This window comes from Otolemur garnettii, unplaced genomic scaffold (assembly GCF_000181295.1).
Source record: "Otolemur garnettii isolate 467f Iridium unplaced genomic scaffold, OtoGar3 scaffold00155, whole genome shotgun sequence".
NCBI lineage: Eukaryota > Metazoa > Chordata > Mammalia > Primates > Galagidae > Otolemur > Otolemur garnettii.
In genome coordinates this window covers 3,310,489-3,323,890 of record NW_003852550.1, presented here as the reverse complement: position 1 = coordinate 3,323,890, position 13,402 = coordinate 3,310,489, and the positions used below count along the sequence as shown (strand labels likewise).

At 40.7% G+C, this 13,402-nt stretch overlaps 1 protein-coding gene across 1 annotated transcript in view; it reads left to right on the top strand.

Annotated features, from left to right (window-relative positions):
* Positions 1-13,402, top strand: part of GUCY2F (guanylate cyclase 2F, retinal) — a 98,664-nt gene that overhangs the window by 18,731 nt on the left and 66,531 nt on the right. Inside the window, exons 3-5 of the mRNA XM_012811370.1 lie at positions 6,171-6,525; positions 7,955-8,039; positions 11,890-11,986. Of these exons, the coding sequence (XP_012666824.1) occupies positions 6,171-6,525; positions 7,955-8,039; positions 11,890-11,986 (537 nt within the window). The remainder of the gene's footprint in view (positions 1-6,170; positions 6,526-7,954; positions 8,040-11,889; positions 11,987-13,402) is intronic.

Genomic DNA, 13,402 nt, shown 5'->3' with positions numbered 1-13,402 from the left:
AAAAAAAATAATACTTCATTTTGTACGGAATCAGAAAAAACCTTGATTAGCCAGGACATTACTCAGAAATAAAAACAAATCCGGAGAAATCACACTACCAGACCTTAGACTATACTATAAATCAATAGTGATCAAAGCAGCATCGTACTGGCACAAAACCAGAGAGGTAGAAGTATAGAGCAGAATAGAGAACCAAGAGATGAAGCCAGCTACTTACTGTCATTTGATCTTCGATAAGCCAATCAAGAACATTCAGTGGGGAAAAGACTCCCTGTTTAACTAATGGTGCTGGGTGAACTGGCTGGTGACCTGTAGAAGACTGAAACTGGACCCACACCTTTCACCATTAACACAGATAGACTCTCATTGGATAAAAGATTTCAACTTAAGACATGAAACTATAAAAATACTAGAAGAAGGTGCAGGGAAAACACTTTTCTTCTATTTTATCTCTCTTCCCCCTCATTTACTAATTTTCCATGTTTATTTGTTTTGATCTTTCTATTTCATGTTGGAAGTTTTCCTTAGGTATCTGGTGATTGTGGCTGTCTGTTCAGATTTGAGAATGAAGCTCTAAAAAGCAGATTTGAAGGTTATTGGTATGGTGATATGTTGATCAGTAGGCTTCAGTACAGGGTAATTGGCTAACCAATTGTTTTGGTTTATTGGTTTGTTAGTTTTGGTCAATATCTGTGGGACCTGGCTCTTGAGCTAGTCACTTTGTTCAGAGAAGAGTCCTCCCGTCTCCTCCTTGGAAGTCATAATCCTAGCATTGTAGAAGCAATGTCAAGGGAAGGAGACTGGGTTTCTCACCATTCACCATTGTGTTTTGTGCCTCATCTTACTTCCAACTTCCTCTGTGTCTAATTTACCTGCTCTGGAGCTGCTCTGAATCAATTTAACCTGTTTTCTGCAGAGGTCGCCTAACTGTTCCTTACACAGATGTTCAAAGACTTCTTCCTCTTTTGGAGTCCAGCCCTTCCTCCACTTCTATAGTACTTACTGCCTCTAATTACTAAGCTTTTCCAGGATTTTGAGGGGGCAGACTTGCTTGTTGCTTATGAATATCCCCCTCTGCATGTAATTAACTTTGAATGTCCTCCACTCTGCTAATCAGTTATCATTTCTATAACAGCTTTCCATTTTCATATTCTGTGGTTCAGGGTTACAGATGTCTCCTAATACCATCAGATATGATGGTTTAGTGTTTATCTTCATTGTTCTCCTTCTTGTTTGAGACTGATGTTTGAGAAAAGGAAGAGAATGAATAAAAGAATCTTAATTTCCCTATCTTTAATCAGGAAGTTTGTGGAAAGTCATGAAGAAAAAAGAAGTCACAAAAGGGTGCATGCGATATTCTTTTATTGGTGAATTTACCGCAGCCCATTCATTTAGCAGGTATTTGTATGCTCAGATATAACATGATGATTAAGAGCATGAACTTCTAAGGCAGACTGCCCTAAGATTATTTAAGCTCTTTATTTCTTCTTTTCATCATTTTTAAATTGGGAATAATTAAAGTACCTATCTCACAGAGTTGTCGTGAAAATTAAGTGAATTAACACACTAGTTTGGCTGGCACTTCATAACCCCTCAAAAAGTGTTAGCTGTTATTATTATTATTAAAGTTGTGATAGTTATTATTACTGTGGGTCAGACACTGTGCAGGCGACATAATGGAGATCAAAATAGTTGGTGACTTCCTGGATGATGTTACCAGAGCCCTGTGCTCCTCTTCTTAACGGCAAACAATGGCAGGGATTGTGTCTTCGGTGTTTCCTCCGTACCAGGTAGTTTACATAAATGATACTATTGAATCCTCAGACAAAGCCTACAAATTAGGCTTATTAATATCTACATTTTATGGATGAGGCGACTAAAGGTCAAAGTAATTTGCCCACTGCTGGCAAGTGGTAGTGTTGGAATTCTGATCCAAATTTGCTACCAGAACTTGAACATTTAATCATACGTTAGGCTTGTCGTAGTGTTTTATTCCATATTGCCATGTTTTAACATACTCTTCTGAGGCCAAAATTCCTTGAAAGCCAAGTTGGTGTTTTCTCAAGCTTAGTAAATCTGAATTGCTGATAGTCGACTTAACAACAGCAGGGACCATTAAATTAAATCGAAGAAGTCTGGATATCAGTGTTCCTGAAGCACACATCATTTTCTTGGATCAAAGCTCTAAAAAGCCGACAGTAGAGCTATCTAAAGTTACTGAATAAAAATCAATGATATGGTTTCATTACCATTCATTTATTCATAATTAAATAACTCATTCAGATTTAGGTCTACACAGTAGGCAAAAACCATAGACTGAGTTATCAGTGGCCTCATCAGTCTGGGCTATGAGTCAACATGGTCATCTGTCTGACCTGTTCCTGCTGATTCTGTCTTACTTCTGTGGAGCTGTAGTGAGAAGCCGGGATAGAGGGCTGTGGACAGTGTCCCTTCTTCCCTTGCCCCATTCTCTATCTCTTCTCTTTCTCAGTATTTGAAGCAAGTGCTATTAGAGACTTTCTGTGATTGATACTAAAAGAGTGTGCCTTTGACTGATGGGAAAAGATAATTTCCTTTGCTGCAGGATACAAGTGAGTGAAAGAGTAACTCAAACCAACTAGAACGCAAATCCAAGCCCTCAGAGTTTGAGTGGGCCATTGTGACAGCTCCTCTTTTGCTACTGAATTCTGTTGCTAAGGTTATGCTCTTTCCCTTAGCTTTAAGTTCCTCTATTGCATTCTGTGGCTTTGAGTGCCTGTGGATGTGTGCAGGGGTGTGTGTATGTGTGTGAGTGTGAGAAAGAGAGAGGGAGAGAGATAGTAGAGAGAGAGAGATAGTAGAAGCTATAGAATCCTTCAGGTTTTAGTCATCTTGAGAAGTTCCTTTCAGTCAGCTCTAATGGGTTAATTGGAGAGCACAAAGGACACCACAGCTTGGCCAGCTGAAAACCCAGTGTGGTAAGTCAGCTCAGAAGTGGGGTTGTTGTTTTTGAGTTCCAATCCTTCCTTTTGGCTGTGGGTGGATGCAGTTTTTTTCCCAGAAGGCTCTGTGCCTTTTAAAACAGAATACTAGCATTCTCCTCTTAGCTTCCAGGGACTCTCTGCCCTGTGATTTTTTTACTCATTTGTTTGACTAGTATTGATTTTATGCTTCACCTTCCATCCTTTACTTATTGTCATAACCTACCAAAGCCCCAGAAAATAGCCTCTTGTAGAAATCCTAAAGACGATCAAGTGGGGCATCCAAGAATGTAGGGAGGGAGAATTAGTGAAGACTTACTTCTTTTTTTTTTTTTTTTTGAGACAGAGCCTTAAGCTATCCTCCTGGGTAGAGTGCCGTGGCATCACAGCTCACAGCAACCTCCAACTCCTGGGCTCAAGCGAGTCTCCTGCCTCCGCCTCCCAAGTAGCTGGGACCACAGGCGCCGGCCACAACGCCCAGCTATTTTTTGGTTGCAGCCGTCATTGTTGTTTGGCGGGTCCGGGCTGGGGATTTGAACCCGCCACCTTAGGTGTACGTGGCTGGTGCCTTAGCCGGTTGAGCTATAGGTGCCGAGCCAAGACTTACTTCTTAAGGGACCTCATTGTGATCTAGGCAACTAAGTGTGGATGCCTTGGTGGCAGCACGTCATCCATTCCTGATCTCTTTCTACAGTGTGCATGCTGAGATGGAGTGGCAAAGACAGATCATTGGAATAAAACTCAGGAGACTGAGATGTTGATTTCTGCTCTGCTAGCAGTTAGTTCTGTTATGTGGGACTAGGTTTTTGGCTTGAATAATGGGAAGAATGGAGTTCTTAACAAAACTGGGGAAGACTCATTGTAGAGGGACCAAGAAGATTTGAAATGAAGATGAGGTTTTCAATTTTGAGTATGTTCAAATTTAACATCCAAGTAGAAATATTGAAGTAGGCAATTGACCACATTGAGTCTAGAATTTAAGAGAGGGGGTCTGAACTGCAAATAAATCTGAGAGTGATGGCGCAGATGTGGTACTTCAAACCAGGAGAACAAAAGAGAACATGAAAGGAGTGAGTGCCGATATTGAAGAGAAACAAAGGATGAGCTGTAGAGCACTCCAATGTGAAGACGTCAGGAAGATGAAGAACTCTTATAGTTGCTAATCAAAATGTCTTCAGCCAAGCATCCCTGGATGAGATCAAGAGTTAGGAATTTTCACAAAAGTTTAGAATCACAACCACAGGGACCATCTACTCCAATTGAGAATTCTAAACTAAGACATAGGAGACTTGGGTTATGACTCCTCCTTGGCTTGACTCCCTATTTTATGCTTAGGCGAGTGAACTTGACATAATGCTTAACTTGTGTGCGTCTCCCTTTCCTACCTATAAAGTAAGATAACTAGACCAGACCACTTCTAAGGTTTAGACGTGTATCATTCTGTATCATCATTTCACAGAGAATAAAGCTGAAGCTCAGAGAAAGGTGATAAGTGACTTGCCCAAACATCCTGGCATTGGGAACTCACCACAGGACAGGATAGTGTGTTATCTTCTACACTGTTAGGTTTAAACCTTGTGTGCATATTAGAATCACTGAGGGGCTTTTAATAATACTGATTACTGGGTCTCAAAGTATCTCTTCTTGTTGGTCTGGTTTAGGTTTGGCATTGATATTCTTGACACTCTTCAGGTAATTCTAATTTGTAACTGGGGTTGACATCCCCCTGTTCTACATTAACAAGGCATGCTGTTGTCTTACCAGACACTATATCTCTCTGCATCTTGATTTGTATTTCCAACACAGAAACAATTCACTCCATCCTAAACTCTTTTTTTTTTTTTTTTGGAGACAGAGCCTTAAGCTATCCTCCTGGGCAGAGCATCGTGGCCTCACAGCTCACAGCAACCTTCAACGCCTGGGCTCAAGCGAGTGTCCGGCCTCCGCCTCCCAAGGAGCTGGGACCACAGGCACCCGCCACAACACCTGGCTATTTTTTGGTTGCAGCCATCATTGTTGTTTGGTGGGTCCGGGCTGGATTCAAACCCGCCACCTTAGGTGTATGTGGCTGGTGTGTTAGCCACTTGAGCCACAGGCGCTGAGCCAACTCTTTTTTCTTTTTTTCAGATCAAAGTTGTTATAGGAACTTAGCTTTCTAGATCTTGCGAAATCAGAGTAGCAAGTATCAGCTTTCCCTGAAGCTCAGTAAAATGGCATGACTATAGCTTTCTTGAACTCCATCCTAGAAGTGAAATGTTATGGAGAACCATGAAGCCATGGCCAGGGGTGTGTGTGTTGTGGGGGGGAGGGAGGTTTAGAGTGGGGAGGAGTTGTTCATTCTTTCTCTTTACCTTTTTGGAATGAAGATACAAGGTTTGTTCCAAAAATAAATTGCTAAGGTTAATGAGCATTGCATCAGGCGTAGTATATAGATGTTGCTTTTCCCTTATTTGTTCAGCGGGTGTAGCTCTCCCGTCCACCATAGCAGTCTTCCCGTTTTACAGTAGCTCTCACTGTAAGTGTTGCCACCCTGCACACCAATAGGATATAGGATTTCCTGATTAAATTCTACCTTCTCTATACACCGCAAACTTTGTCTTTATAACCACGTGTGTTAGTGTGGATGTCTGCACGTGAGTGCATGTATGTGTGCATGGAGGTATATTTTTAAAACTAACTTCAATGATCACTTTCTCTAGGGAGCATGTGTCTAGACAAACAGACATTTGCAACTAAGACAGGACACAGATACAGACTGTGAAGACACATTCTTTATAGTCTCTCCACACATACCTACCACTGTGGTAGTGCCAGCAAAATGATTTTACCGCCGCATAGAGTGCACCGGTAATTAATCTGGTGGATTTTCTTTGAACTCCCCTTGTCTATTTCATACTTGTTTTTAAGTGCCCTTTCTAACTCTAAATCACTTTCTTGGTTTAGTAGCGTAAAACTATATTGTGTACGACTGGGTTTACTCATAAAATTGTCATATTTGATATATTTAAAGATGTGAAGGCCTGGGGGAGAAAAACAGCAAAATTCAGGGGGAAAAAGCAAGCAAGTCCTCAGAAACAATTTTTTTTCCCTCTGGGTCTTCATAGCTCTACTCAGACGTGCAACCCATAATAATGAACATAGGCTTGGAATAGACTCTGAGATCGCTCTAGGGTGACTAGGGCTCAAGATAATTGTAATTTTTAAAAATAGGTTTCACCGTTGTTTGGAACCATCTACAATTCAATTTACTTTATCGCACAAGCCATGAATAATGCTATGAAAGAAAATGGACAGGCTACTGCTGCCAGCCTGGTTCAGCATTCCAGAAACATGCAGTTCTATGGATTCAACCAGTTGATAAGGACGGATTCAAATGGAAACGGAATTTCCGAATATGTAATCCTGGACACCAACTGGAAAGAATGGGAACTCCATAGCACCTATACTGTGGACATGGAAACGGAGCTGCTACGTTTCGGAGGGACCCCTATTCACTTCCCTGGTGGCAGGCCCCCTAGAGCAGATGCAAAGTGCTGGTTTACAGAAGGGAAGATCTGCCGAGGAGGTAAGGAATGGGGAATCACTAGTAGTCAATTTGGCTCCGCTTGGGTTATGAGGGAACCTCTCTAGGAGAAGGCATATTTTCATATTGAAACACTCATGTCATTTGCATTCAGATGACATAAAATTCTTGGCACTCTATCTAGTTAATTTAAAATAATAAGAACAATGAGAGGTACTTTGCAGCCTTGAATAATCATCCACAATTTATTTTTTTTTCCTTTTCATCCACAATTGAAAAGGCTCCCCATCACTCATTTTTAAAAGAATCCCACTCTTCCTGAAAGAGCTTACTTCCCAGAGAAGGCATTTGCCTTTTTCTTGGTTTTTTATAGGCTATGACCTGTAATTATTTTCCCTGCTGGAAAGAAAACCTGCTTGTCCCTCGATGCATCCGAATCCTGCTACTCAGATCCCACCGCCACAGAAATACCATGTTTATACCTCTCCTCCTAGAACTCCCACCGAAGTAAAAGTTTTCACCTCACAGTTTAGCACAAAATCCCTTTTCAATGGTTTCTTCTGTATTGATTTTATCTCTGCCCCCTTCTCCCAAGTACATTACTCCCCGAGGGCAGGGATCAAAGCTAATCATGTTTATGTCCCCTAAGGCCCAACACAGTAAGAATCCAGGAAATATTTGCAATTTATTTGACTTGTGGGACTCCTCCAGCTTGTGGAAGAGGGGAAACTTTGTGACATCTCTGTGAGCCAGAGGGGAACTTTGGAAGGACCCATATTATTCTTAGGCGAGGGTACGCAACACCCTACCAACACCAAACGCGTCTATCTGGAATGGGCTTTGCTTTCTATTTTCATTTAGTATGACACACCCAACTACCTCTTCACTGACATCGTTGTGTAGTTCCCTCTGAAATCTTAGTAATCTATCCAAATGCTTACAATTTTATGGAGACCAATTTACATGCTGCTGAAAACACTAATTATCAAAACTAGACTCAGCTCATCCTTGAAGGATAAGTACTGTGTTTTTCGTCTATAACTCATGAGGTCTGTGGGCTTGGGAGAATTAAAAAGGTCTTTTATTTTATGAAGGTAACATAATACTTACCCTTCACAGGTGAGATAACATATTTATTCTCGAGAACGCCATTGCTGTCCAACTTAAATTAAGGTACTCAAAGTTTTCCAATCGTGGACTTTTTCCTCCAAAGAAGCACCCTGGTCAGCCTTAATTCATGTGATTTGTTATTGTCAGAGTGGTGAGTGGTTTTGCTTCAGAACAGTGAAATTGCTTTCTGTGTCCATAAAGTCAACAAGACAGACTGTGCTGTAGAAAAATGGAATTAGGTTAGGTAGATGCAGCTTGATTTTAGAGTCACCAGAAAGCACGAAGAGTCGCTCTGTGGGGCCCTTTATTTACTGCCCTTCTCTCATAATGCCATTCTTCCTCTTCCTCTCGCTCTCTGCAGGCATCGACCCTGCCTTTGCCATGATGGTCTGCCTTGCTTTGCTTATAGCGCTGCTGACTATTAATGGATTTGCTTACTTTATAAGGTACATTTTTTTGTTCTTTTGGTATATAAACAATACAGGCCCATAATTGCCTTGTTCATATTGATTTCCAGGAAGCCATGTTTCAGTACAATTGCCTTATTACATGACCCACTGATTTTCTTTTTTTCATAGTGATTTACCATCCCTACCGGCCCCATTTAGAGTGAAGTGTTTTCATGGTGCCAAGAATAACTTCCTCAGCTGTGTTGTCAGTGTTGTTGCTTGTGAGTAGATCTGGCTCTCAACACAATCGTGAAATAAGAGAACTAGCACTTTAGGGCCCGTCTGCTTCCTATCTCTGCTCCCTTTCCCCCCCAGCAGAGTCTCCTATAACCATCTTCTTCCCCCAAATGCTTTGTACTGGTAGGGAATGGAGTTGGGCTACTCTAAGGAGTTCCAATAATTAAGCAGACTTCAACTAGAATCCAACCTCTAGGAATAATGGTGCTAACACACAGGATTGTAGTGGGGATCAAATAAACTAAAGGAGGTACGGCACCTAGAACAGTACCTGACTCACAGTTAGCGCTCGATAAAAGTGAAATGACATCCCCTTCCCAGGCACATGGGACTACCCTGCTGGTTATTGGGAGCCCAGGATCCTCACTTTGACGCTCATGCCTTTTGTCCAAGGCATCACATTTCAGATTTCTACTGTTTTTCTTCCTTGGACAAAAGCCAGCCTACCTAATCATCAACACCATCATTATCATCAAGTCTTTGTCTTCCTCCCTCAGATCCCTTAACAGGTGACCAAATAATCTAATGAGCTATTTCAGAATCAGGTGTAAGTGACTGAAGATGGCTTAATGTGTCCACTCGTTTTTGTAAGCTTTGCATTTTAACAGTTGGACTCTCTCCACACTGGAAAAATTAGGAGAAAGTGAAAAATGAAAGCAACCACAACCACCCCACTGTACCCCTTCTACCCTGCGAAGCACACCTTTGTCACCTCTTTGTGACCATGATTCTGACAACAGTGGGATGGACGGATAGGGAATGGAGTGGGGTTATTTTGGTGAGTTTCAAGGAAAAAAAATGTCTGGAGTATATTAAGCAGCTGTGTGACCTTGGGAAAGCCACTTAACCTCTCTTGGCCAGAATTTTCTCATTTGTACAATGAAAGAATTGGATTAGACAATGTTTAAGAGCCTTTCCAGCTCTGACATTTTAATGAGTCTGTGAAATTCTGGACTGAAACCATAACAGATGTTACTCTTAGTGTTTAATATGTTGGCATTGCTATTTATCCGGTGTCCCCAGTGTAAGAAATTTGATAAAGCCACACAGTGTAGTAGGTAGCTTATGAAACATTAAAACACGCTGGATAAAGACGTTAGTTCAAAGGCAATGTTTCTTTTAATTTCTGTGACTGTGACATATTCCTGCTAAGAAGAGAAATTTAATATCATTAATTTTGCTGCTGCCAAAGAATAAAGTATTTAATTAACATCATTAGATACTCAGTGAAAATAAATGCCATCCAATCGAAAGGCTTCTCCTTCTGGAGAGATTTGAGGAGTAATAGATTTTGTCCATCTAATGTGAAAATGTCTAATGGCAAGGTGGAAAATGGAGTCGCTCTGCTGTTCATGTCACTTGTCAGCCTCCCAAATGGCAGTTCTCACTGGTCTTTTCCATTGAACGGACTGGTTCTTTGGGCTTTGAGGGAGCCCAGATCTGCAATTCTTGGAAAGGGAAGGCAAAAAAGAAGAAAAAAAAAACATGGAGGGGAGGGGTTTGTTTGGAGTTGGTGGGCCATGGGGCAAAGATTGAAGAGGAAAATGATTGGAGAGGGACATGATTAGAGAGGAGAATGATTGGAGAGGAAAATGAGTTTGAGACAATTGGTACTTCAAGCGGTCACAGAAAATGCAGAGATAGGAGAGAGGTACATCATTTCCCAGAGTCACTTGGTCCTTGGTTCTTCAGCTAACAAAGCACAAAAGATGCCCCTTCTTTGCTGTTTTCCTCTCTCTCTCTCTGCCCACCACGGCTGCAATCAAAAGAGCTGAGCGGCTGATGAGATTCTGTAATAGATGGTGATTACTTGCAGGAGAGTGACTCTCTGTTCCTTCCTTTTCTGTGTGTTTTGATTGTTTAAGTTTTTTCAGAAAGACAGACGTGCAAAGAACCCAACCACCCCAAAACAAAGGATTCTTTGAACTCCTCCTTTCTCCCTACTCCTCCGATGGAACCAGATTGCATCGCCTTTCTATAAAGCTCTCCCTGCTTTGTTATACTAATGATGATAATGATAATAATGAGCCCTTATACTTTCATAGTGCTTCACGCTTTTCAGAGCACTTTCACATACATTATCTCATTTGATTTTCAAAACAACTCTATGCAAGGACTATTCTCCTGCTAGATAGATGGGACACTGAGGCATGAAGAGGTTAAATTATTTATCCCAGGTCACCTGCACCTGTCTAATTAATGACAGAATCTGCACTGCCCCCCAGGTCTCTGGTTCGAGAGTCCAGTTTGCTTTTTACTAGAGTGGATGCTGTAGCATGATTATTTTCACAGGTGTGCCTGCGTTAAGACAATTCACTACACATATGAAACAGATAAGTTAGGGGGTGATGCTTCCCTTTGCCAAAAGATTCATGTGCTCTACCCAAGAATTCACTACAGGGCTCTTTTAATTTTCTCTGCAGGACAGCAGCTCCCACAGTGATAAGGGACATATTTGTTGGCAGACAATTAGAAACACATTAATTGTTTGTTTACAAACCAGTGAAATCACTGAGAAAAACTGACGGGTTGCTGGGACTTAAAGCTACAGTGACACGGGAGACTTCTCCTTCGTGCAACTTGACAACGCATTTTGATTCAGTGGTTGCTTTCTCCACTGTGCCTCTTGGCTTTAATACATTCCCGAGTGACCATTATGGAGTTATGGAGAAAGCGAAGCCAAACTGTAGCAGTTAGAGCTCCCAAGACAAAACAGAACAAAGCAACCCCATGGACTAATCCGGGGTTCCCGCCACATCCTCAAGTTGCCCAGTAGGACCTACCTGACTGTGTGGGTAGCCATCATACACTCCTATGTGTCTAGTAATTGATTCATAGAAAATAATTACATTCACTGCAAATTAATGGGCATGTTTGAAGAGAATCAGGTTTAAACTGTGTCTATGTAATGCTCAGACAAGAGACCAATTCAGTAAAAGAAAAAAAAAAACCCCAGTCAGCCCACTTGTTTGGAATCATGTAGACAAAGCAACCAACTGATTGAATTTTTCCACTTTTCAACCTGTTGCTTTGGCAACACATAGATGCAACTTTGCAAGACAAGTGGTCTTATGGGCAGAAATCTGGGCCCACAGCCAGGGACCAAGGATTCAAGTTCCAGCTCTGCCCCAGGCTAGGGGATCTCACACAATTTGCTTAATTTCGTTTTGTTTCTTTAATGTGTTTTTGTCTGTAAGATGGAGATTAATGATTCTTGGCCCCAATATTATTAGGATAAATACTCTGATGTATAAGAAAGGGTGTTGAGTTCTGTAAAAGTATTCAGAGGTGTTGTTTGGAATGTGCCCTTGCTGTTGGATCACCATTTTATTAGTCTGGGATGCCATTCCCATTCAGCACCCTCACCCCTCTCTTTTGATGCCTCTTCAAGAGCATTTTCATTTTTCTCTTTTGGTCTTTGTAACTCAGGAATTTATGAGGGCCAGGGTTGCTGCCTCCTTTTACTGTGGGTACTGTGGCAAAGATGGATGTGTGATTATCCCCCCAATTATCATGTATATTCTTTAACTGCTATCTAAGGGTAAATTAACCCTAGATTTGCAAAAACATCTGGCCCCCATGTGACCTTCTGATTTCGTATTTGTTTCAGGCGTCGTATAAATAAAATCCAGTTAATTAAAGGACCCAACAGAATTCTACTAACTTTGGAGGATGTAACATTTATCAATCCCCACTTTGGCAGTAAGGTAAGGTGTAGCTCTTTGTTTTTCTGCCCTGTACAATATGGTAGCCACAAGTGATTCCTGAGCACTTGACATGTGGCCAGTCTGAATTGAAATGTGCTACAAGAGTAAAATACACAGTGGGTTTAGAAGGCTTAGTTTGAAATCATGTAAAAGTTTAAAAACATTAAAAAATTTAAAATATTAGTGACGTATCAAAATGATGATATTTTACATATATTGGATTAAGTAAAGTATATTATTAAAATGTCTTAACACAATATCAAGTAAATGAGGCAAATGCTATATTGATTAGTTCGATGTAAGCACTCCAAATTGTATAAAAAAAACACATCGTACCCCACACATGCATAAAATGTATTCATGATCAATGTATATATGACTTAATAGAAGAAAAAAAATAAATAAAAGCAAAAGGATGGAAACACATATTTCATCCCAAATTAAAAAATAAATAAATAAAATTAATTTGACCTGTTTCTGTTTTTAATATCACTACTGGACAACTTAAAATTACATATGTGGCTCATGTTATGTTTTTATTAGATAGCACTGCCTTAAAATAGTGTTCTGGAAATCAATGCAGTGCACTTTGGGCAATACTTTAGCTTTGCCTTCATGTAGTTCTTGTATATTTGGACTCAACATTGACTGTTAATTCCTCAAAGGCAGAGATACCTTTTTTCTAATGTTAGCGTGTGGCACCTGACATGGTCCTTACAGTATAGTAGGCTCATAAAAGTTCAGTGACTTAATCAGCTTGTGAAATAGAGTTGAGTGTCCCCAGCAGTTCTGTTTCGGTTATGATCACGTTGGAATTGGTGATTTTCATTGAGGGCCTGCTACTATGGCTTACCCCTGGGCTAGGCTTTGTGAGAGGCGACATGCAGTCCCTGCTTTCAAGGGGATTATAATCAAGTGAAAGAGATCAATAATACCACACAAGAGAGTAGATAGGTGCCATATTGCACAAAGACACTAGAAATACAGTAAGACTTCAGAGGAAGCAGATCAGTGGAGGAAGGTTTTTGGGAGACTCAGCATCGAAGCTGGGTCTTAAAGTTAAGAATTTTCTAGGTCACAGATCACAAACTGATAACCACTTTTTCTTTGAGTTTTACAATTATAAAAAAATAGCAGGTAGAATTTTAAAATTTTGAAATTACACACAAAAATCTGGATTTCAGAGTTTTCTTTAGAAGCCAGAAAATCGGTCAACATTGGGTAAGGTGACCAGACGTCCTGCTTTTGGTGGGACAGTCCCGATTTTTAACAATTTGTCCCACGTCACAAGCTAGGGAACGGCGAGAGAATGGGAAGGGAATATACGGTTTTCAGCTGCCACGTGGCTATTTTGCCAGGATATGAGTTTTATATTATTTTTGCCAATTTTATAATGTTAAACTTTAATAATAACAA